This window comes from Trachinotus anak, unplaced genomic scaffold, assembly GCF_046630095.1.
Source record: "Trachinotus anak isolate AG129_WGS33_773 ecotype Australia unplaced genomic scaffold, CSIRO_AGI_Tana_v1 ptg000018l, whole genome shotgun sequence".
In the NCBI taxonomy this organism is placed as follows: Eukaryota; Metazoa; Chordata; class Actinopteri; order Carangiformes; family Carangidae; genus Trachinotus; species Trachinotus anak.
Genome location: NW_027273869.1, coordinates 11,888,041 through 11,915,000, shown reverse-complemented (window position 1 = coordinate 11,915,000; position 26,960 = coordinate 11,888,041). Strand labels below are relative to the sequence as shown.

Here is a 26,960-nt window from a genome sequence, read left to right as displayed (position 1 = left end):
AGTGCTTTAAATTCCATAACCCTATAATAAGTTATTTATTATTATCATTATTGACACTGAAGTAGGTCTACTTAACTGAACTGATCCTGAAATTTCATTCAAAACTGCACCTCTCACTACATAAGATGCTTTCCTCAAATATTCACAATCTTTTTTAAATGTTCACCATTTTGTTTTAGTTGTTTGTGCATATTCTACTTAAATAAACACTATTCCTTCTTTCTCAGGCTTGTATTTCACATTTTTGACATTTATTTAAGCAGACAGATCAGTAAGGAGAAAATTTTGATTTGCTATGACTGTATTGCCTGCACAGCTGCTCAAACTGATCCCAGGAGGAAGCTGTATGACTGGGGGAAAGCTGCGCATCTGTGTGTGTGTGTGTGTGCACAGGGATTAAGAAGTGGACAGTAAGTGGTGGGACCAGTTTTCACCAGATGTCAGCATGTCTGTTTAGTTCCGCTACAACAAAACCAAATCAAAGTCCAACACGCAAGTCAAAAGAGGCTGAGCTGATTCTTCATTTGAGAAATTCAAACTTATCATGTCACTAGGCTCTGTGTATAACTGATATTCAAGATGTGCCTCATGTACACACACACACACACACACACACACATATATACACATAGGACACAACAGCAACAACATCTGGCTAACTGAAGCTTCACTCTGAGGTCGCGTGGTGATCAGTGGTAGGAACACGACATTCATTGCACACAGTTTCCCGTCACTGGTGTTGCATGATGAAGCTCAGAAATTGTTGTCAGATGTTACAAGATGAAATGATTTGATTTGAGTTACACATGATGAAATATCTGCTATTTGTCATTGTGCAGTAAACATTGAAATAAAAAAAACTAGGCTGCTTTGGCCTCAGACATGCCCAGATGTGGACACATGTAGACACAGTTTATACAAACTGTGCAATAAAAAATACATGACAAAGCTCTCAGAAGCCCTAGAAATGTGTGGCATGTGAACCTTCCCGCTGTAAACTTCAGTACAAGAGAAGGAAATAGAGAACATGACAGTAAAAAGGATGAAGCTCTCAATGGGAGAGATGAAAGGAGGGTGTCATAAAGAAACAGACAGAGCCAGAAAGAGGGACAGACACATACAGTGTGTACCAGGTGTCCTGACCTTGTCCGTTTGACAGTAAACAGTTTAGATGGCAGACAGCTGTCTTCACTGAGGCTGACAGCTCCTCCACTGCATGGAGGTGCAGCGGCACGGCTTGGCCTTTCTCACAGCGTGGACAAAGTTATATTACACTTTCACAAATCAGTAATGGAAAGTTTCACTCCGGCTGTGCACAAAATGGGCACAAACAGGATTCAACATGAAGGAAACATGGGACAGAGGACTTTTTTCCCCAAATGGGAAAAGACTGATTACATGCAACAATAGCTCGGACATTTTTTGACCTTTCACGTCCACCATCGGCATCACTGTGGTGCTGGAGAGCACTGCATCTTATCTTTCCTCGTAATGACTGCTATGGTGTAGCTTGGCTCGGAAACTACAGAAGGCAGCAGAGTGTCAGTGGAAAAGAACAGAGCGGAGCTGCCTGTTTCCCTCTCTCTCTCTCTCTCTCCCTCTCTTTGTCTGTCTTACTTTCATAAGTGGATTTATCATTTCCAGGCCCTGACCTGTCCTCCCCGACAGGACGGCCCTGCCTCGACTCAGCCCTGCAAATTACTGCTCACCCTGACCATGAAAGTCTTTGTCCAAATCACAGCTCCTGTGATATTATAGTATAGCTGCTGGAGCTAACTTTGAATCTGACCTCTGCTTGCAGATATTTTCATCCTTGGTTTTGAACTCCCAACATGATCAGAATGTGGGCAATTACATGGCATATAAGGTCAAACATTTTCACTGAATCAAACACTAATTCATCTAAGGAAGAGGAATGTCCACTCGGTTGTGGGCAGTCTGAAGTGTTTGTTTTCATGTGTTTGTCCTCTGACTCATTCACCTGCCTCCAGCGCACTAAATGAACACTGCTTTAGCTGTCAGGGCGTTTCACACCTCCCATTCACATCTATTTAAGCAGTACAGCGGTGTAATTTTCAAGTTCTTCTATTCTTGAAATGCCCAAATGTGTGATAATCCGTTTCACACATCCTGCCACCTTCCTACCCTCCTTTCCACCTTCATTTTCTCCCTCCTCTCATCCTCCATTCTTTGCTTTTTTTTTCCCGTGGCCTCCCGCTGCCCTCCATTTCTTCATCTTGCCACATTGGACATCGCTGTGTTGTCAGTACTTCTTTCCAACACTGTCTAATGCACTGTCATGTTCCAATAAATGCTTTGTGTGTGTGTGTGTGTGTGTGTGTGTGTGTGTGTGTGTGTGTGTGTGTGTGTGTGTGTCGCTGCGTGTGTTTGCGTGAGCTTGTGTGTCACGGGCAGTTATAGGAAGCTTGGGTGATTAACTCTGATAGCCACCAGATGCCTGACTTAGAACTCCAGTCACACACACTTTGCATATAGTGTACACACAAACTTTAACATCAGGAGACGGACAGACGCACACAGCACAGAGACAGAATGAGAGACAGCGGCTGAACCAAAGCTAAAGACAGTGACACATAAAGAAGACGCACAGTGAGTGTTGAAGGAAAGAGGTCCAACATACTGTAGGTTTGTGTTTTATTTGTATCTGTGTGTGCGGCGGGTGCCACACAGCGCTGACTTTGTTCTTTAAAAAAAAAAAAAAAAAAAAGAGACGTGTTGTCTTTTCCTCCTGCGCTTGATTTTTGGAGAACAAACAACACATGAGTGAGGGCAGATGACCATCACATTTCTCCAGAATGGCTGTGATGTGACCTCAGATCAAAGCTTTGATTGGCCAGATGCCGCAGATGTTGTTTCCTCTCTGGTATTTGTGGATGTGTATGTGTGTGTGTGTGTGTGTGTGTGTGTGTGTGTGTGTGTGTGTGAGAGAGAGAGCGAGAGAGAGAGGGAGATAGAGGGGAAAAGAGAGATAATAATGTTGACATTCATCTAGTGGACTGATTGTATGACCATATTTTAAGTATATGCATATGTGAGTGCTTGCGTGGGTGTGTGTGTGTGTGTGTGTGTGTGTGGATGTGTGTGTTCATTGGAAGCCCTCTATCAGTCAGGCCTATCAGATTGGGCAGTCAACAAGCAGCTGGCTCAGATTGTGAGGCTGGCCCATGTTGCACGTCTGAACTGCCAAACACCAAAACCCTGTGTTCTTTTGTCACAACATCTAGAAAAATCACATAAAAAATGTCTATATATTTCTCTTTTACAGTTATATCGGTGGGTTATACTTAGCTGGGAAAGAATATAATGACAGATATAATGTATTCTGGAAAAAGTAGACTATACTTAAGCGAGAGTGCAATATTTTCAGCTTAAGAAATAGGTTAATATTCACAGTAATGGCTAATAGTTGGAAATCTGTTTCACGGGCTGAATGCTGGAATGCACATCCGTCAGATTTAGCAAACTATAATCTAAATGTGGAGCCATTTAAATAATTTAAGGAAGTGTTTGAAACATGGGTCAGGGCTTCAAGTGCTTATATCTGGCAGCTCCTCTGTATGTCAAAAAACGCTAGTAAATTAGCTCTGACCGGCAGCTTGGGTAAGTCACTCTCTTCAAGCGTTGGCTCTAAAAAATTTAACAAAACTTTCCTGCCTGACGCCATCAGCTGCTGCATCTCTCCGAATTTAGCTGATAGAGGAAAGGCGTTTTCTCATGCAGGTCTTTTAAACGGTTACAGATTTAGAGCTGGTTATCAAGAAAATCAATATTTGTCCTAACTGAATTCTCCTCTGTATGACTGTGTGGGTGAGCAGCCTGCTGTTGGCAAATATTGCTGTAAGTGGGTTACGTGCTTGCTGACCAGCAGTGAGCAGGACTTCCTTTCATGGCCCGGTCTTCTTCAAAGCACAACATTAGATGTAGTTTATCATAAATGATGTGATTGTTTTAATGAGGCTGACTCCTACAGTGAAAGTCAGCCATATTTAGGCATACTCAATTTCAAAACTCATGGTGAGGATGCTTCAAAGACCATTACCCCAATGAACATTTCAGAACTGTATAATTGATTTTTTTTTTTGTTTTTTTTTTTTTGTTTCAGGTCCCAACCCACCTCAGCAAAACACCTTTCTATCAATTTCTTCAACATCTGTTCTCTAATCAACCCCACTGCGCTGTGACATAACTTCCTGCATCATTAACGCTCGGCAACCTGCTGTCACGTCGCGCTGTTAGCACTGGCAATAATTAGCATTAACATAACTTAAATGTGGTCAAATTTGCATTTATTACACTGCTGAGACCATGGGCTTTTCTTGGCACGAGGAAAAAGTCGATTATGAAGAAATGCATACACTGTTACTGTGGGTTAATTTGACAACTTTCCCACCAACGCCAATGAAAGACTCAAGAGTGCAAGACAAGAGCCACGTGATTGACAGAAGGAGCCAGTGGCATCAGTGCACCTCTCTTCTGTTGCTTTGCTAGTGAGCTACATGTACTGTTCTGTAATCAGTGGAGATGTACTCAACTGTCTTAGAAAGTCAATCACAGTGAAAGGAACGATTGGGTAGAGCTTGTCAGACACCCCGCTGTGTGCTCTGCTCTGTTCTTATTAACTATACCTTTGTTCTGTGCTATGAACGCTATGAATTTAGTCACTCAAAAAAAAAAAAATTTAAAAAACTGGAAAAGCAATGATTACAATAGAGACAAACTGTTACTTAATTTCTATATTTTGCCTTTCTAAACCCTCAGAGGCTAGAAAAAGACTTCCATCAGCTCTGTTTGTTTTACTACTTCTTACTCAGTGCTATCATAGCAGTTAGTAAAAGATCAAACGTCATGTTCAGCGTTTCATATACCTTCACAAACCCATACAAATGAAACCTTACAGCTTGTGTATCACGGGCTGAATGCTAGAATGCACATCCGTCAGATTTAGCACAAACCTACAGCTTGTGTTAAGCTCTAACATAAGAACAGTGTGTAGCAGCGCTGCACAGACTGAACAGTGGTGGTCAGCAGAATAGCTCCCTAGTGGTCACATAACCCTCGTCTTCAACAATGCACCAATCTCTTAAAGTCTCCCAGTCGAAGAGATTAAGCAGCTTTCCACATGTATTTCTGCAGATGCATCGTCTAATCACAGAGCTAAATCATACCAAGGAGATTTTACGTGAATTGTGTGTGTGTGTGTGTGCTTGTGTGTGTGTGTGCAAGGTAACAAGAGGGCTGAGGAGTGTGACATGGTTCCCAGTGTCAGTGTTAATATCCCGACCCTGGTAATTGGCATAGAATATTGATAGAGAGGAAAATGGCCCCAAGCAGATCTCTGCTTCATTAGCGAAAGCCAGGGAGACGGAAACAAGAGAGTTGGTAGCTGCTGGAGGACAAGAGAGGGGGAACGGCAAAGGGGTGGAAGAGTGGAACGGGATGAAGAAAGAAAGGTTAAGAAAAGGTTATCAGGAGGATAAGGAATGGATAGAGCTTGGAGGAAATTGTTGTGTGGGTTTGTTACAGCTTTCAGAAACCAAACGATATTATATCCCTCAGTGCATTAGTGGCCATGAAGCAGTTCCAGTAACAAATAGAAAAGCGGTTATGTCATTCTTTCCTGACATGGTAGCAATTCATTATGTCTGACTGAAGTGACCCTTTAAAGGTCCGTGCTGTATTCTGACCCACACTGTCGTTAGAGAACCAGCTATCAGGACATTACAGCCATCACAGTGAATCCCCCTCTTCTGTCCTCTCTATCTTTTTCATCTCTCCACCTCATCTATCGCTCTCCTGCTTCCCCCTTCCTTCCCTCTTTCCCTCTCTCTTTCTCTCTCTCTCTCTCCCCCTCTCTCTCCCTGTCCCTGTTGGAACACAGTGTTTGTTTAATGTGGTATCGCCATGGTAACCCTTCTGCCACATTGAGGTAATGTCGTTAATCATCAACTTTATCGCGCTGCAACCCAGACGCAAGACCAACTATGACATTTTACATCGTCCACTGCTGAGAACAGTGAAGGAGACGGTGCTTCACACAGCAGTAAACAGGCTGAGGTGTGTGTTTAACATGGCAACATGAAGGTAAGTCTGTGTTTTCACATACACAAATATTGAAAGTCCAACAACTTACACATGCTGTCCTTATTCACCCCCCCCCCCCAACCCCTCTTTTTATTTGTCTATCTCTTGGCCTATATGGGCATGTTGAATCGCTTTCGGTTGACATGACAACAGACGGGCGATGGCGTGTCTCTTGTTCTGACGACATCACAACAGGCGCCAAGCCAACCCCCCCCCAAAAAAAATAATCTCCTCTCTCTCTCTCTCTCTCTCTCTCTCTCTCTCTCTCTCTCTCTCTCTCTCTCTCTCTCTCTCAGACATATTGATCTGGAATACAAATCACAGATGTGGAGAGGAGATGAGGCTGGGTAAACTGTGGAGAGCAGGAGATAAAAAAGAGGAGAAGAGGAGGAGAGAAGTGCAGAGGAAGAGAGAGAGAGAGAGAGAGAGAGAGAGAGAGAGGAATAGCCTACTGCCACGCCCACTATCTTTAAATGGATTGAGTGTTCACTCTCATTTCCATACTGGGTGACTTTGGTATAAACCACAGACACACACATGCAGAATCAATTTTGCGCAAGGAGGGAGGCTGACATGAAGACGTTTTGCATTCTCTGTGTGTGCGCATGTGGTTGAGAAGCGAAGAGACTTTCTTTAGTGTATGTGGCATGAAATACATGTACACAAAGAGGGGAACAACTTCATACATACATACAAGATGAAAAGATTTGTCTTATACTTAAGGACAAACGCAGACGCGCACAAAATACTAAGAGTCCACAGTCATGCCGGTAGCTTGTGAGGCTGCACTTAGGCATAGCTGTGCGTTGAGCTAAATGCTACAATTAGCATGCTAACATGCTCACAATGACAATGCTATCTTGCTAATGTTTACCGTGTAATATTTGCCAGGCTCTCACTTGGTTTACTGTGTAAGCATGCTAACATTTGCGAATTGATACTCAACACAAACAGCTAAGGGCGATGACAATGCGTCAGTCAAACTAATATCCACTCCAGGGACCTTGAATATCAGTGTTATATAATACACCTCACGGTGGCATGAGAGGAGAATTCAGAGGAACACCAAAGTTATTGGGATACATCATCTGGGAACCATGAATTTCTGTACCAGATTTCTTGGCAATCCACCCAACAGCTGGGGAGATATTTCCGTCTGGATCAACTGTCCATAGAGCCATAAACACACACATACTGAAGATACCCTACATAGTTAAAGCAGCCATTCAAAACCTTCTCCTCTTTCTGGAGCTGGTTATAGACGCAGCTCTGGAGATGGAAACACACACACACACACACACACACACACACAGTATAAGGAGTCCTGTAACAAGCCTGTTTTAGCCATTATGACTCCAGAGTGTGAAAGTGAGTCTGGTCTTTTGGGAAGTGGACTGCTCTATACAGACATACACACTAACTCTTTCTCTCCCTCTGACACACACACACAGACACACACACACACACACACACACACACACACACACACACACATAAAGTGTAGTCTGTGGGGAAGTGGTCCGTGGAGCACACACATCAAGACTGGCCTAGATAGATGGGATGGCAAGACACACACACACACACACACACACACACACACACACAGACAGTCAAGGACACTCTCATGGCCTATATAGTTGGGTCATTTCATTTTGGAACACCTTAACCTTGAAGAGAGATTGGGAGAAATAGAAGAAAGGGAAACAGGAAACAAACGTAATCAGAAAGCAGAAGAACAGAGAGATGAGGGATGAAGCCACAAAATAAAAATGGAAAACAGGGGCACAGGAAGGAGGGAGGGAGGGCACAGGATTTTTTGAGGACTTGCCTTCTAACCTTAGTTTCATCCTCTCGAGTCCAGTCCCAGTCACTATGGTAACCACAGATGAAAAGAACAGAATGAAATGCAACAGAAAAGCAGAATGACCGGACAGAACAACAGACATAAAGAAAAGGAACAGGACTCCACTGAAGGTCTGAGGTCAGTGACATAAATGTAAATTCCATTATAGGTACTAAACTCACTGTTTTTGTTTTCAAAGCTTCATACTTGGCTGGCGCTTGTTGCCATGGATACAGGTCAAAGCAGTAACCAATGCATTTTAATCAAGTTAATGACAGGTCACATCCCCCTGTGACATTTCTCTGTGTTGTCTGCATCGGAAAACCATAAGCCGGCAGCAGCAGAGGCTTTAAAGGCCCACGCTGTTGATTTACTTGATCAGAAGATCAGTTTACTTGTCACGGGGACAAATAGTCTGCCTGTGAAAACCATTGTGGAGCTTTCTAAAAGTCTGAGAAAATAACCTTGATGACGTCCTCACAGTTATCAAGCTTGAGACTTTAAGTTATTAACAAAGAGACAGTGTTACAAGCTGGAGTCTGAAGGACATGGGTTTTTAACAAGCAACTATTGAGCTGCAATATGGGAACAGTAGGGTAGGAGTTTAACTCATACTAATGAATATAAGTCAGGATATTACAGCCTTGGAACATTCTGTTCTTACTTGAATATATTGTGTTGCCTACATAACCACTGTTGTGTACATTTAGTGGCTTGTCATACAGTGACCAGCAAGATGAATGAAATGATCCAACAGCGAACAACCAAGCACATCATGGAGGCTTCCAGGGTATGATTATCTCCTCCTCCATGTTTTACATGGAAGCAAAGCTTTGCTATAAATGGAAACATCTATTTCTGATCAGAACATAACATACCTGCAGCATTTCTAAAGCAGTACAGTATCGCCTAAAATTAAGTCCATATTGGATAAATCTGGAGCCCGCAATTTATATCTAATGCCAGCGTTCAGTGCTACAGCAGGCTGTAGCGTTCCCTAGTTGTAGTGTGGCTGATAATAAGGGTGTGGTTTTTGTCCCATCATAGATCTGCATTTAACATTGTGTTTTTATTAACAGTAATTAGGATCACTCACCAACCTTTACCAAGTGCTTTTGTGTCCTAGTTTTTTCTGCCATAACCACAAACGTTCCCTGCTCCTTTCCTATTCTTTAAGTTCCACGTCAAGATATTGCAGAAAGGCGGAACCATTGAAAAAAAACCATTGTCACAAAATATAATGTTGATAGAAGTTCTTGTTTGTTAAAAGGGTTGCTCAAAAAAATGTCAACTGACCTTCCTTCTCTGACGCTGAAGTGTTACTTAACCTTGTCCTTTCTGGGTGCATAATAAGAAAAGCAACAGAAAGTGCTAGCTTCCTCAGGCTACACAACAGGCTTTCGTTACCTGTGATTCTTAGAAGCAAGAAGTGATCTGACAGCTACTGGCTCCAGACACACACACACACACACACACACACACACACTCACACACTCACACACACAGATGACAGTGTCCCCATCTCCAAAAAAAAATGCACATCCACACACACCTTGGGGCAGAAAAACACACACAAACTAACACACAGAGCTGAATCACTCCACTCTTAGTTTAATCTATCTTCCCTGGGTGCTGTCACCCAGCAGGGTGATGCTCACAGCAGAGTGTGTGTGTGTTTATAGGCCTATAGCAACAGACCGCCTTCTCCATAGTCCAGCTATCCATCCATGACAAACCCACCAGAGTCCTGACTAACAAGACTACTTACTAATAAGCAAGGAAACATTTATGGCATGGTTTCTTCGGTGAGCGAGGTGTGACATTCTCACCCACAGAAAAAGCTAAACATTTTTATATCTACAAATACAAGCTGCTAAAGAGACATGCTAATGTTATGTACAATCAGTAGAAGCTTGTTGGGAATAAAACTTCATTTTCATTTTCATTTCAGTTTTACTAAATCTCTCACTCTCTGCAAGAGCACCCAAGCTAAAAATACATCCACTGGTGGTACTGTACAATACCCTGCTGTTCATAAAGTAGAACCATTTATGGTGCCTCAATTAGAAAGAAAAAACACTTGGAGCGACAGGATACTAACTCTAATCTTTCACTTTCAATTAGCTTGCTGACAGGTAAGTATGTTTAGTTGTTGGGACTCAGACAGACACATGCACACCCTTGTCATGAAGAAGTTGACAGTGTTCCTGCAGAGCGACTGCAGGGTGACTAACGTTCCTCCCCCTCTGTACCTTTGTTCCATCCCTTTCTTTTTCCTCCCCTGAATCCATTTCCCTCTTCCCTCTGCCTCCCTCTTTCTCTCCTCCTCCTCACACTCTGAAATTAGCCTCATGAAAAATAAATTGTGACGAGAGGGTACATCTCGTGTCTGCACAAGGGCGAGTCTGTGCTGTACGGACCGCTGCTGGTGCACATGCACTGTATGTGATCAGGGTGTATGTGAGTGAGCGGGATTAGAGCCGGTAATGAGGACGGTGGTTTCATCATTCTTGCAGCTCACACAGTTCAGCCGCAAAAGCCTGAACTGGAACAGCTGGAACAAAGGACAAAGCTGCTCTTTAGGGTAAGACTTCCTGTCAAGAGTGTGTGTGTGTGTCTGAACTATTGACACCGACTGCCTGTGTGGCCAAGTGTAATGTACGTCCGAGTTGGGAATGATCTGGCAAACAGTGGTTAAACTTCTCACTGGGTGCAAGAATGGGAGAAATATAGTATGTGAAAGAAAATATGGCCAAGCCATCATGTTAAATTCAAAGTTTATTTCTGATTTTAGCCCATTTAGTAACAATCATTTACACGTTACAGCATAATAAAAGCCCTAAAAACCTATCCTCTTACTATGAGCATAAGGGTCGCACACAATTTCGTGCTTTTTATGTTATTTCACAAGAAAGATTTTGCCAAACTTCTAAATCATGGTCTTTAATACAGCATGCACTTCATTTTTAGACTATTACATTGAACTAGTGTTATACATATAAAGTACATAACTGCACATTCATAACTGACTTGAGTTAATTATCAAAAACCTCCAAAAGTAACATTGCACATCTTTGTTGGTGTTTCAAATGTTTTTTTTTTTTTTTCTGTTCTTATATTTTGTCTTTATTAAAAAGGCCAAAAAGTCCCCACTAAAGAAGATGTGAAGATCAGATTTAAAGATCAGCTTTTCTACAGGAAGCACTGGTGCTGAATACAGGAAAATGTAACATGTCATCAAGTTGTACCTCAGCCTCATGACCTCAAAACAGAACTATCATTACTTACAACCAATCTGAATGTAGTCAAAATGTGACCCTAACCTAGTTTGGTTGCAAAGACTCGAACAAAATCTGAACAAAGGACAAGGAGAAACACCATGGTTACCATTTCACAGTATCAGGCTCACATGGTTTAGCATTTCACATGAAGAAAAAAGATAAAGTGGATTTATATAAGACTATGAAATCTGCATTTGCCTATAATAACACATATCCCTATATTGCCTTGTGAATTGTAGGATTGAACTCAATGTAGACCAGCAGTTTATAATGGAGTTTACTATATAGGCTCTTATTGCATATAGAACGTGAGACATGTTGTTCTTGTAGGTGTATGGAGTTGTGGGTTGTCCAGTTTGTGTTGTGCTTCCAGTCTGAATTCTCAGCTGGGACAATAAATGGTATGTTGTATCATGCTTTTCTGTGGTTAGACCTAATGCAAATGCTACAGATTGTTACAGTAAATGCACACAGATGGACTGATTCATTCACAGAGGAAAGGAATTGCGGTCTCACTGAATGATAAACCTTCAAATGAACTAATGCTGAATGGCTAGCTGAGAGGTTGTTGTCTATCTTTTGTCAAAAAGATAGACAACAAAGCAAATTGTCTACAGAGGAAGATGGGAGAAGACACTTAGTGAGACAGAGAGAGAACGGAGGAAAGAGAGGGCAGACAAGATAGAGGGGAAATGCATGGCTGGGCATGAATAATATAGACTGCCTTCTACTCTCGTCTCTCTTCATCCGTCAGCTTCTCCTGTAACTTGGGAAACATGCACAGACACACAAAGACACAAAGACACACACACACACAGATGTAAATGCGCCCGCGCACACAGATGTTCATTTGTTTTCTTCAGTGCAGGGAAACAGCAGTGTCATTTTCATAAAGCCCAATCAGGGAGTATAAACTGAGTCACATGTAGCATGTAAATGACATGTAAGACTGAAATATTTCACGAGTTTCTATACATATAAAAGAATATAATGAATTTACGCTATATATTATACATTAAAATTTGTAAAAATGCCTAGTGCTGCATTTATGTACATGTATTTTATCCAGCAAATAAGACAGTATGACATTTTCATGACACTGGTTATCATGTTTTCCACAATAATGGTAATCTTACAAAAGCATGAGCAAGCCTATATAAGCTGCTGCATTATACATAGATGCATTAAGCTGCATAAAGCCTGTGAGATGAAGAAAAAAAGATGTTTATCACAAAAAACCTTTGGCTTGTTTCGTTTTTCTTCTATTTGCTGTACACGTTTTTCACATATGTTATTGTAAAGTATATGTATAATGTTAGAACTGATTTTTGTTTTGTTTTGTTTTGTTTTTTTGGTCTTCTTCTATTTTTAATCTTTGAATCATAAGTTTGTCTTGTAATACTTATGGGATGGGTCAAATGTCTGGCAGGACTTGGAAATAAAAAATAACTAACTGATTACTTTTACTTATTATAATTCTTAAAGATAGGCAGTGTTGTATTTACAGCTTTACTGAAAGACCACTTTCTTTTACTGCATTATCTCTGATTGGTGTTCAGTTTTCACATCTTTTTAGGGGTTTATTATATAACTACAAGTAAAAAATAGATTAAATTCCTGTTTCATTTCCTGAAAAACATGTAAGGCTGTAGAATATTTGAACAGCCCTGAGTAGAGTCTGCAGGTTTGATGCTCACTTTACATACTGCAAAAACATGCTCCACCAATTGCATGGTTAGAACAGCCTGATGGTAGCCTGAGAGGCAAAAGTCTGGGCAAAAAAGTCAATACAGTCCACTAACTGACCACCAACTCTTAAAGATTGCTTGTGTGAGCTTATGATTATAATTTAAGATGGACAAAAATGATCAACTCTTATCTGACGTATGGTGGCTGGACAGTAAGACAACAACTGAGAGAGATTTTAGTCAACATGAAACTGAAACTGTAAAATAGGGAAGAAATGATGTTGTGGCAAAGTGGAAAAATCCTGCAAACTTTTGAGCCTCAACTCTGTTTTTAAGCAATGAGGAATTTATGCTTAAATATGAATGTGATACTCAAACAGCGACCTATAGTTGAGGGGTTACTTATGGTGAAGGATCAGAGGTGGAGGATATGCAGTCAAACAGAAGGAGAGAGAGACTGAGATTGGGCAGAGGATGCTACAGGTCTGGAGTCATTATTTCCACTGGTGGCTTCAGCCAGATCAATAGAATAGAAGGTGTGTATGTGTGTGTGTGTGTGTGTGTGTGTGTGTGTGTGTGTGTCAGAGAGGTAGGACACTTAAGTACATGTCCAAACTGAGCAGAGATGGGACACACACGGACAGAGGCAGCCAAGCAGGCACAATGGATATGGGCAGGCAACGAGTTACAACTGCATTCTCTCCTATCTCTCTCTGTCTCACACACACACACACACACACACACACAAGGTGGTGGCATATTGTCCCACCAGAAATGAAGACCGGGGCCCGATAGCTCTAAGAGCAGAGGACAGCCTCTGGATAGATTTCCAATACGCAACCAGAGGCTTAAGCAAGACAGAGTCACGGATAATCCTCCCTCCTTCTCCTCCTCCTCCTCCTCCTCCTGTGCTCCATCGCTTCTCTCTCTATCCCTCTGGCCCTCCCTCTGCCTCTGTCGCTCACTCTGTTTCTCACTCATTTCATCCCTTTATTCCTCTCTATTACAGCTCCCTCTTTTCTCTCTGTTGGCTGCCTCCATTTGCTCCTTTCTATCCCTCTGTCCCTTTTTGCTCCGTCCCTCCTTTTCGTCGCTGCTCTATACGCTTCTCTTTTATCTCCTTTAATGCAATCTGTCATTTTCCCCTCTTATTTCTCCTTCGACCCACCCCTCCTCCTTTCCCTTCCCTCCATGTGTCTTTTTTGTCTCTCAGATGGTGTTTTACATTAAGAGCAGCTGTTGTTGAGTCACATCCTTAAGTTAAAGCCATGACACACTCTGTGGCGCTGATATAAACTTCTTTAATGCTGATTGGCCTTTAATCGCTCATTACATCCTCTGTTGCGGCTGCTACAACCTTGCTGTGAATAATACATCTTTAAACACATACTATGTACTGCAGCTATTTGATAGTCATGTAAAACCTGATGTAAGACAGTGGTTCCCAGCATTTTTGCTTGTCACCCCTAAATACAAAGGAATGTGTATTTGCAACCTCTCTTCTCAGCAGGTGTAACTTGTGATCTGTCCAAGCAAGTAATTTGAATTCCCCCAAGTGGACTTAGGATCATTTTATAGGATTGAAGAGGGAAAACTATGCTTACATGTTGTCTTTTTTCTTACTTCCTGTCCTGATAATGTCTCACAATCACCTAGGTTCATTTCGTTACTTGGACACAATGAATTTGTACCACAAAGGCTGTGTTATAAACCAGTTGCACAGAGTTTGTGAAATGTGGGTATTAACCAGGCAGGGGGAGTCTGACCAAAGACGCTAAAGTACTGAGTTGCATTGCAGGATCCAGCATTTTTGGAGTTTGGCCCAAACTAAAGACTAAAAGTCCTTTGGTAAATATTCTATTATATTTTAGTTCTATCCTCAGATCTAAGACAAGATTACTTTTGACCTTTAACCCAGCCAAACTAGACATTAAAGTGATTACTGCAAAAAAAACCCCACCAAGGATAATGAAATAAATCAAGGTAAAAAGAAGATTTTTAAAAATGTGGATTTCACACGTGGCAAATACAAATGTATGTCCCACATTGTCTCCGTGACAGGAAGTAATACAGACTGCATTGAACGTCTCACCAGCAAAGTAGGGTTTTGATTTATCCAGAGAAAGTTTGCTTTGCATGCATTCTTTTTTAGCAAGTGGCATTTAAGTAAAAATTCCACAACCACATCACTCTCACCTTCTGAACGAACAACGACTAAACCCCAATTCCTCTGGTAAAGCAGCTCAGTGGCCAGCAGCAGAGGACTTGGGTTGAATGAGTTTTAGAGATAGCAAAGTTGAGAATTTTTGCCTCATTTAAGCTTCTCTGCCTCTGTGATGAATTATTGCACTCTCTGCAAGCCATGGCAAGTATCGGCCACTGAAGACAGACACTCAGCAGAGACACAAACAAGCTAACAGAAAGGGACCGACATGCACTTCCACACACACTTTCACCCTTAGTTGGAAAACAAATTCAAGTTCATTTTGCAGGCTTTTAATTGGCGAATGAGGGTGAGGTTACGGGGGGGATAATGTCTGATCAAAATGGGTCATGTTTGACTGCAACACACGACTAACAGGGTGGGTTCTTTGTTGTTGGATATAAAAAAGTCGGTCAGTGTTTGTGTCCATCCTAAAAACATATGTGACTCTAGAAGTGTGCCTCTTCAACTGACAATCACTGAAGGTAATAACATTTGATTACAAAAGGCTTTGGACTCACATTAGGTGATTTTACCTTGTGGTTATTATTTCTGAGCAAGCACTGGTTGCAAGCAGGTACTTCTAAAAAACAGATCATATATATACCACACCAAACTAACACTACAGGATCAGGCAGAGAATCAGTTACAGAATAAGAAGAAGCTGAGTGTAAAATGCCCACACTGACGCTAGATGATTAGATAAAACGTTTGCTTTTTGAATTATTTTTAAAGAAAACTTTTGGGGTTGCAGACAAATACCACTGCAACCAGTTTCTATCCATTGCACTTTTCCTCAAACTCACTCCAAACTGATATTGAGCAACAAGTGGATTGAGTAACGGTAGATTGGTGCTTAATTGCCCACATTTCCATCTACGTCAGGCGTACTGATAGATGGCTTTGCTCACTTCGCTGTTACTCTGCCCCTGTGGAGTCTAATTAAAGCACATTTGAAAGAAATACTTGATTAGTTGTTGCCTTTATTTGATGAGGGCAACAATTTTGACACCTCCTGTTGATTTGTTACCAAAAGAATATATCGAATCCAACGGATTCTACCTTGAGGTCCAGCTAATGAATGGAATTACCTGTTTGCTCTATGTGGAAAGCTGCATATAAAGTAAACACATCAGTTCATGTTGGTTGTTGCAACATGTCTTTTGAGGTGACTTCAATAGAATCATTGAGCGTATCAAGTAAAGTCATTAGAGGGAGGTGATTTGGCAGGTGGCCAGCACCCCAGGGTAACCATCGGAAACCAATTAATATCCCTAACAGAGGTATCATGCCTCTGGCACAATGCCCACAGGGAGAATCAACTCGCTGATTACACTGCTGAAAACTGCTGCTGAAATGAGTGTGTGTGTGTGTGTGTGTGTGTGTGTGTGTGTGTGTGTGTGTGTGTGTGTGTTTCAAAACACTTCCCTGCTCTACATGCAATGACATGAGATGCCACAGGTGTGTGTGTGTTTCAAAACACTTCCCTGCTCTACATGCAATGACATGAGATGCCACAGGTGTGTGTTTGTTTCAAAGCCACATCAGTTGCTCATGAACCGTATATGGTGACGAGTCTACATGTGCCCGTGTGTCAGGTTGTGTTTCCGCTCGTGTGTGTGCATTTGAAAGACTGTTCACTTGTCAGAAAAAAAAAAAAATCAAATTATGTAGATGCAGTATAATTGGTTATTTAGTGAACATGAGCTTTCGGTGCAATCATGTGGAACATCAACTCTGAATTACAGAGCAGATATAAAGATGGAAACTAATTGACAACAAAGAGAAAATCAAATACCAATTACAGAGCTGGTGTAAGGTATCAAGAACTGTAACCTAGAGCCTCAAAATATACGTTCTGTTCCGTTCTCGGTGTAGGACTTTGTCCCACTGAATCCCTCAAGGAGAAATTGGTCTTTACTTTTGGCTCCTTTGACAGCGAGAGGAGAGGTTGGGGTCAGGTACGGAGCAGTAACAGACTGGTAGGGGTTCATTGTCGTTGTCAAGTCTAAGTTATTGTGTGTTAGACTGAACTGTTGAAACTTTTAGTCTCTATAATATCTATGCTACAGCAGAGTGCTGTCATCTTTCATCTGTGGGAAACTTATTAAGTGGCTTCTACAATACAACCACCTCCCTAATAGCCACTTTACCACTGCCCTTAACAAATGAAAAAAAGTATATTATAAGTCCATTTAACATATATAATATGGTATGACTTCTGTGCCCTTATATACCACGCAGATGGATGCTTTTAAAGTTGGTGATCTTGTATGAATTGCTGCTTTTAACACCTGAAATGTAACATAAAAATAATGATTTGACAAAAGCAGGATACAAACAGTGACACCTCAGTGCTAATGTATGTCTTAGTAACTCTTCAACAGCTGTCAAGTAGCTGTCAATAGACCAATGAAAAATGAACTGTCCGTGGTGCTGAAACCACCACCCAAGTAGACTCCAGTCTGAGATAAATTTGCTAGAAATCCCACAGTAATCTCTCTTGGACTATACTTAAATTACAATGGTGAAACAGAAGTTTCAAAAGCTTATTCAGTCATCAGCTTGAAAACATTTATCAAATAAGGTTATTTCATTCAGTCCTGCTGATCTGGAGCTGCCCGGTGTATTGTGTTACTCTGACTGGAACAGTCAAGTCACTGTAGTCAAGTTTGTATTCAAGTATACAAGAGAGACAAACCCTGAGCAGCTGCAGGCCAAATCGGATACATTGCTGTTTTGCACTGTAGTCCTTTGCTGTAAACTCACGCCTGGGCTGAAATACTTTCTGCACTAACATTTGAACTCATTTCTTAGACTTTAAGATAGCATTAAGTGCCAATCACCTACAAGAGGCCAGTAATAGGAGTTGAGAGTGCCACTGATCATCTCACGCTAAGCTATAGAACCACCTCATCTTGAAAAGAATGTGATATTGATGCTCTCAAAAGGTGTATTATGACACTACTGGAGTTTTCTTGGGTTGTTGAGCACTTTTCCTGAGAGCCACTGGTGCAGACACACAGGTTACACACAATATGATTATGACAATTGTTATGATGATGATATCTCTTGCTTCTTTGGGTATCTTGGACAAAAAAAGATGGTCCTTTCTGATGGTAATAATAGACTGAGATGACATCATGGTAACTGTGGTTTATCTTACAGACTGTACACAGGCATACACAGACAGACACACACACACACACACACACACACCTGCCCGCCATGATGATTTTTAAGCTGCCAGTAAACTATGTCAGCTGGATGATCATGATAGCAGCTTCTGCAGGTAACAACCTATGATTAGTTACAAACTGTTGGTGAATGTGCCTGGCTGCGACACACACACACACACACACACACACACACACACACACAGAGACATACATCCACCGCCACCCCTCTCCTCATCCCCTGTTGCTATGGAACCTGTCGCCAAGGCAGAGGTATGTGGTTGTGATGGAAGTGGTGGACGAAGACAACGACGACGACGACAGTGAAGATGATCATGGTTATGAGCATGATGATAGTGATCGGATAAACAGCCCCTTGCTGAATTACAAGGTCCGCCTGGCCGGAGACGAATGCATCGCTGGGCTTTGCTCTCTGCAACGTGGGTGGAAGGAGCGACGCGTAATACTGCGCAATGCAAACAGACCCTTTCCTCGCCGTAAAACAGACCGCAGCCCTGGATTTCCAGTCACTCTTTTTTTTTTTTTTTTTTTTTGCGCTTGTTGCTTTATAACACTTTTTTTTTTTTAAGTCCGTCGCGTTGAACTTCGGTCGAGTCTTGTGCGAAACAACCTACTGTGCTGCGCTGCCCCCCCCCCCCCCCCCCAAAAAATAGCATATCATCAACCCAATTCTCAGCAGACAAATAAGTCCTGCAGGCCCTCCTACTGCCACCTGTCATCTCTGTGCCATTTCTCACCCGGGCTGCTGTTGAGGAGCCCTGCGGACGTGGAGCAACTTGTTTTCAAACGTGACAAATTCGACTATTGATGACAGAAGGAGTGAGGATCGATGGTGGTCGAGTGCAAGCGTCGGTGTTTAATTCCACTGTTTCTTAGCTTCCACTGTGTGTCCGAGCAGCCAGCAACATATAAGTGCAGTTTAGTTCATTCCCCTTGGAGAGATCTGCCAAATAACGCACACACACGTTTTTTTTTTTTTTTTTCATTTGGTGCTTGAACAATATTGTCCCCCCCACCTACAACTGCCTGTTGGCTAAATATGACCACTGCCCACCCATTATGCCACAGCTCTCCGACGGACCGGCCTGTCAAACCCACAAGTGTGGACTTAAACCAAGCAAGAAAAAGGCCTCATCCGGACCTGCTCCTGGTGGCTCCCCGTAGCCGTGTTGTTGCGTGATCGTGGCACAAGTTCACTTGCTGCACAAACTGTGCATAAGAGGAGGAAACCATCAAATGAGCACACTGCACACCGAGGGAAAGTGGACAAGAGAGAAGGGGGTGGGGGGGCGAGGACGAGGGCTGCATCTGTCCATCTGTTGAAAACGAGAGGAGAGCTAACACCCCTTTCTCTTTCCCTCACCCCCCCCCCCCCCCTTCCCTCCACCACCACCACCACCACCACCTCCTCCTCCTCTTTCCCCATCCCATCCCCATTTCGAGATCATCATACCTCTCTCACTCCCTCCCTCCCTCCCCTCCCCTCCCTCTCTCTCTCATGCACAGTTACAAGATGTTTGCCAGTTATACATCAAAAAAGACACCACATACCTTGATGGTTCTCAAGGGTGTCCTCCGGGATGTACATGTTTTTGCTTTCATTTACCATAAATGTAGTCCGGCGTTATCCCTATAGGTGAATGGAAGCGAGAGAGAGGAAAAAAAAAAAAAATAACAAGAGGAAAAAAGCCCCCCCAAAAATAAAGAAATTAAAAAAGGGGGGGAAAGAAGAAAGAACTGTCTGGCACGGACAGTTTTTTGGGTATTCCGTTTTTTTTGTTTGTTTTTTTTTTAATTTATGGGGAGGGTTTCTTCGGATGGAGTGAATATTACCTAATCCCCATGATGGAGGTGAAGGCGAGAAAAAAGAGGGAGCTTTCGGCGGAACCGGTTGGGAAAACGCACCGGTGCATCCCTCGGTACATCCGGGCCCTAGGCGAGAAACATGAGACCAGCACCGCGTTCAATTCAATTCACACCTCGCCCGTCCTCTCCCTCTCTCTCTCTCTCTCTCTCTCTCACTCCCCTCACCCTCGTTGTGTTAAAAAGAAAAACAGAAAAAAGCTTTCAGGAGGTTAGAAAGCACGGGCGCTGTCAGTGACGGTCGCAATGGAAGTGCGCAAAAGACGCATTCGTGCGCATCTTCAGCAGCGTGTCAAAATGTGAGGGGATGAAGAAGAGGAGGTGGAGGTGGTGGTGGTGGAGGAAGAGAAGGAGGAGGAAGAGAAGAGGAGAAAATTTAGAAAATGAGAAGAGTGTAAATATTCCATCACGGGTAGCACGGGGTTAAATCTCCCAATAGGCTGTTGGTTATTCCACGTAGGCTATCTATGGCAGAGTCCCCCCAAAAAACAGAAGCCAGGCCGTCCTGTCTCATCCGGAGACGGGTTTCTCTGTCCTGATCCAGTCCATGATGGTCCGGCGGTGTGTCTGTCAGTCAGTCTGTGTGCCTGCCTGCCTGTCTGTCTGTCTGTCTGCCTTGCCTGCCTGTCTGTCTGTCTGCCTGTGTCTCACTGATCGGGAGTTAGAGCTCTCTCTTCTCTCTGCCTCTGCTGCCCCTGCAGCTCAGCTCTGCAGTGATACCGAGAGAGAGAGAGAGAGAGAGAGAGAGAGAGAGAGAGAGGTAGCCCCCCTCCCAGTTCATGTAGACGCTTTGACTGTTTCCAGATGTGTGTGTGTGTGTGTGTGTGTGTGTGTGTGTTTGTGTGTGTGTGAGTTTGCCACAGAGAAAGGAGGAGGGAGGGAGATTGTATAGGCAACAGTCGAAAACTGGCGGCTGGTATCCAGATGATGATGATGGTGGTGATGATGAAGACAAAGATGATGATGATGTTAATGAAGTGTATATGTGTGTGTGTGTGTGTGTTTAAGATCACAGGATCTTAAAAGGAACAGAAGAGACATAAACAAGAAAAGGAAGGTGGCCAAAGCCAAGTGCATATGATACAGACAAGAAGATAGAAGACAAGAGGACATAAGAAAAGACAACGTGCCTGTTTGTGTGAGTGTGTATGAGTGAGTGTGCGAGGTAGAGGGAGAGAAAGAGCGGTAGAAGAGGGATAATGATCCATAGCAGGCTAAAGCCTTGCATAGGCTCTGATTTTTGCAGGAAAAAAACAGTTGTACCTACATCTGATTTGCCCATAGTTCCTAGACATCTGGACTGCTTCAACCTCATTCTTTTCCTTGGCCAAAGCTGTGTTTACACACACACTAAATATCTGGTTTTTCAACTCCTTTATGACTCAAGCTCTGATCTTTTTCATGGCTCTCTTAAACAGGGAGAAACCACAAGGAAGCTGTTTTTTTTTTTTTTGGGATCTTGGATGCAGTGCATACACAGACTCAAATATCATGAAATGGACTGACTCAGGAAGGTCATTGCTCAAAGACTGAATCATGAACCTTTTTATCTAGAGGACAATAACAATGATATTCAGAATTCAATTATGTTTTTTTTTTCCTTTTACCCTCAGGACAGTGAAGTATGTTTCCACAGTGTTCTCCATGGCCAGAAACAAATTTGTTCTGGCCCCAAAAGCACACAAAGTAATTTTCTGGAGACATAGGCCTATTATCTTAGGTAACACAACAATGAAACGGAGCTCATTTAGGAGTAAAATGTCAAACAAAGTCAGCAACATCAGCTCTTAACTAAATAGCTCTGGACCAGGCTTTGATGACATTGAGTCAGCTTGGCTCTCCAGCTCCTACTGAGGCTTTTTGGATAGACCTGCTTACACAAATAACATGTTGGTTCTTAAATTGAGCTGTTTTCTTAAAAGCTCTGCGCAGGCAGCTTGATGTAAAAGATAAAAAAGAAAGAAATGTATTTTTCCCATTAGCTTATCTACTCAGTCTTCATAAGGCACTTGACCTTATTTTGAAAAGCAGTTCCTGTCTTTTTATGGATATACCTACAAAACAATGAATTTGGCCCCCAACATTTTATATTAAAGAAAGATTTCAAGATGTCAAATGCCTTAAACAAAAGATATGCTTCACATAACAGAATAATTGGGCTCAATAATACATCAGGATGTATTGAAGGTACAGAGCAGCATTTACAGATTCTAATTATGGAACTGGCCATCCCATATAATTGTCTTTGACACTGAATACGAACTTCACAATGTGCAGGCCTCATGTCAATCCCACTGCAGGCTATAATCAGGAGGTGAATCTGATGACTCAACCCGGCCTGTATTCATTTGTTCAGTGCCATAGCGCAAAATCACCACCCACCATCCTGTAATAGAATAAAGCTTTTTGTCTACATGTGTCACTGTAGACATAGTAAAGACAGGAGACAGCTGATAAATGATTCTATTGATGAAATTTGACAGATGCATTGTCTTCCTCTGAACAATATATAGTGTTTTGTGATGCATATTTCATATGAATATAGTGCATATTTGGAGGGAAATTAAGGATCATTGAATGCCTGCGCTGATGAATGAATGGAAACATTACGTGGTGACTGTCAGGAAACGCAGCCTTTCAGCAGTGAGTAAGTACTTCTGCAGAAAAACAGCTCTTTTGACTGCGATATTATCATTTAATGCATTATTACAGTATTACTACTGATGCATTTTACTGGAAAGTGGAGCTAACTTAACTATCGTGTATATTGTACTTTAATCCAATGCATCCCAATCTACAGGTCGGGCCCCTTCCAGTGTGTCACAAGATAAATCTGGGGGGCCGGAGGATGATAAATGGGGATAAAATGAAGAAAAACCAAGGGTCTGCTGGGGTCTGCATTTCTCTAATATTAGCTTTTTTGTGAATTGTTGGACAGTTTGACCACATTGGGCCTAAAAAAGCTATTTATATGAAACCATGTGGGGAAGTCCCTCCTTGGTGGAACTACTAATAACTCATCAGAAACATGACAAGGGGACCCAGCTAGACACTGCTCCTTTGGAAGGGCCCACAAGCCAGAAAAGGTTGGGAACCTCTGGTTTAATCTCCCATAATGTATTATATTTTACAAGCTTATCAAATGTGTTTTTCTGTGAAATCTAAATCTGAGAAGTAACTAGTAAAGAGTAGAAGTGCAGTAAATGGAAATACAAATGCCTCAAAACTGTATTTAAGTACAGTACTTAGCTGTCTCTCCTTCACTTAGTCAGCCCTGCGTTGGCATTGAGACAGATGGTCAGTGAATGGCATAATGGTGGTCTGAATGTCCTCTTGCCAAATCAGCCTCTGTTTAATTACACTGGCCAGTGAATGGGAAAGATAGACGGAAGGAAGGATTGAGGGAAGGAAGAACGGATGGAGGGCAGGTCGTGGGAACAGACACTTGTGCCCAGGGGACACACAAACACACAGACACACAATACACAAATGTCCTCTGTAATCCAGCCTGCACATGGAATATCAATTCTATTTATGACTGTTCTATATTTGTAGTTCCCGACCCTTTTGTATGTGTGTGAGTGTGTGCGACTCTAAAGCACAGTTGGTCTCTGGGAATCTCTCAACAGACAAACACTCAACATGTGGGAAACCAACAATCTGCTGGTAAGTCAAAGGGGAATCTCCTCATATCAGAGGGAGTGACTAAATACAGCTGAACAATGGGATATTTGGATTTTAGACCTTCATTCATTTCCAACTGAAATTAAGATCGGATAGATTCACACTTTTAATATGAATATGAAACTTTTTTTTACAAAATTGATTCTGGTAATTGCAAGCATTGGCATTTATGTAGTACTTTGTCTGCATTTCCTTTAAGCAATAAAAATAAAGATTACAGGCATTAAAATGAAATGAAGATGAAAATTAAATACATTTTAAAAGTGGTAGAACACTAACAAAGTAAGTGCATCTTTATATATGGTTTATGGCATTTGGTTATGCAAAATATCTTTAATTGTACTGTTCCATAACTGTTTTTTTTTACCTTGAAACATTCAAAGGGAAATGAGAACTAAATCTGAGAATCACTGTCAAAGTTTCACATATTCTAAGAAATTGATATAAGACAGTTATATATAAAGATATATAAAACTGTGTTTAGTCATCTCAACACCGCTTTGAATGCTGTTTGGTATGTAGCGTGCTTTTGGCTTTTTGCATCATGCAGATGAACCTCTGATATATTTATTGTCTGCAGACTCAGCAGAAGGAACCAAAGGTCTTATGATCAGGCCTATAAAGTGATGATGGAATTAATGAAACCTCAGATGTTACTTGCTGACCACTACAAGCTGTTGAAGAGAGTTAATCATGTTCTCCAAGCTGTAAAATCCCCCATACTAGAAATACTGAATAGAATTTGTTTAAATCTTAAACCTCCCAACATGATCAGTGGCAGCTTTGGCTTTTAGAAAGTCGAGTCTGATGTGTTCCAGTCTGCAAAGAACTGACAAGAATTAGATGGTTGCCAGTAGGGCTGCTCATTGACCGTCAGCTAAACATTGTAGCCAGGCCTCCCTGGTGTGAATATTTCTTCAAGTGAAAGTATAGAATATTGTAGAAAGGTGTTGCAGGTAAACATTCCTTAAATGATAAAGGCTATATATTATCTCCACCACCTGGAGCCAAGGCTAATGATGGACCCTGATTGAATCCTCCAGGCTCGCCATCCATCTATCACCCAGTCACTATTTCTCTTTCCCTTCAGGGGCAATGGCCATCCCTATCAATAGACAACTGAAATGCAATCTACTGTATCACCTATGTAAATTATAGATTTTCTTTTGTTACTTTCAGCAAGTGTCTGCTTGTGTGCATATTTTGTATTTGTAAGTGCATATTTCAAATGCATATGCATATGTATATATAATTGTTTTGTATTGTCTTATTGTTTTTTATTGCTACAGAATAATAATCTTCCTCAAAGACATCTACTTAAAAGACGGTAATCTAACTTCTTCTTCGTCATCATTTTTTAAATCGTTCTACTTATTTTTCAACGTACAATATGTTAATTCTAAAATAGTTTGGACATTTTTTTTTACCGTGGAAATGCAAATTACATCCCTGAGAAAAATGCCTACAATCCCCTTGATAAGTTTAAATAAGCTCCCCAGTGGCTACATCCCACTGTCCTTCCTGCCTGTGAGCCAGTCACCAGCATCTCCTTGCCTGTACCCACCAATCAAACCCAAGCGTTCAATCTTGACTGAATGATTATTGACAATATTGACCTGTTGATGGATAACCCATTAGTCCCATCATTGACAAACACGAATCCCCTGACAAACAGTTAGATACCACCCTGACAAAAAGACACATGCACATTTAAACACACAGATAGCAGACACCACCACACTGACAAACTAATAGACATACTTGCAAAGAGACAAATGGGCTCATTCTGAATCACAAAGCAGCTATTTTCATGTTAATGTGGAGCCAACGTGTCATAGCCTGACCTGGAAGGGCTTCATTCATATTTAAGAGGAGAGGTTGTGGACAGCAGTGGCATAGTGGCACTTCCACTCCCCAGCATTTAAAGCAGATGTTTTCCTCCAATGCTGCTTAAACTGAGTAAGCAGTTGGATGTTCATTGTTTCTCTCAAGGGCAGTCTGTCATGGTTGTTGATGGATGCAGATCAGCTGTTATACATCTTCAACTTGTGCCAGTATAAATCTAATTACTGAAACAACCATTACATCACACTGCAGAGGAGAGGAGGATTGCAAAATGTATATACAAGAAGAAAACTTCTGTCACATGGTTACAGAATGAAGGGGCTTATTTATGTCCACATGAAGAGGTGGCTATGTCGCCACTACAACAGAACAGGATATGTTGAACTAAATATGGAGATTCCTGTGAGGTGATCCAGCTGATATTGTGTAATATGGATATGGCTGATATGGATTTCAACAACTTTAAGTCCTGAAAGCCCTGTCCCTGTATCAGTTACTGTTCCACCCTTGAGTATTAATTTCCTAACAGGAAGGATATGTCTCCTGGATTATATACAATATCCATAAAAAATACTGCATATGAATGAACATAGGTACAAGAGGGAGAGGTTTCAGCATACAGTATAAACACACAGGGACAGCAGCATTACTGAAGGGTTAGGGTTTAGATTACCAACCAGATAACTGCAAGTTTAACCCAGTGTACATGCAGGAAATGTGGCCTTAATAACAGCACAACTAGAAACTTTGGACTATGCTCAAAATCATCTCAGCTTGGCCAACGAACAAGATACTAAATGTGTCCTAAAATAAATGCTGCCTTTGCTTGTGTACCTGCTTCTTTATTGCCCATTTACAAATAGCTGGAAAACAACCTGCAGTCAGTACAAATAAAAACATGCTTTTGGGAATGTGTGTTAGATGGTGCAAACAAACCCTTTCCTAGGCTTTCTCTTCCCATTAGGGCAGGACTTTTGGGGGAACCTAACAAACACACACTCAAGCATTCCTGCTTGGCTTTCAGGTCAACTCCAGCTCCCGCAGTGGAAGGGTAGAGGAGGGACAGTTGTGTTGTATCTATTATCCATCCCTTTGGTGCCCCCTAGTGCATTTGAAGGGAAATGTAGAAATGTAACTGAATTTGAAGACGTTAGTCACAATCAGTCATTATGTTGCCAAGCAGTCAGATATAGACAAAGATGAAAGGCAAAAGAGAAACATCAGCTGCTTACTTGTATAGAGAGAAGTGACAGG

The 26,960-nt window shown here is 41.8% G+C and overlaps 1 protein-coding gene across 18 annotated transcripts in view; it reads right to left on the bottom strand.

Annotated features, from left to right (window-relative positions):
- cacna1c (calcium channel, voltage-dependent, L type, alpha 1C subunit) overlaps positions 1-26,960 on the bottom strand; it is a 197,078-nt gene that overhangs the window by 165,443 nt on the left and 4,675 nt on the right. For 4 of the 18 annotated variants that reach the window (XM_071502794.1, XM_071502798.1, XM_071502799.1 and 1 more), the window contains exon 1: positions 19,866-20,874. The exons of the other annotated variants lie outside the window; for them this stretch is intronic. In XM_071502794.1, coding sequence (XP_071358895.1) covers positions 19,866-19,923 — 58 coding nt within the window. In that variant the 5' untranslated portion in view covers positions 19,924-20,874. Of the gene's footprint in view, positions 1-19,865; positions 20,875-26,960 lie in introns of those variants that run through there. 18 annotated transcript variants of the gene reach the window in all.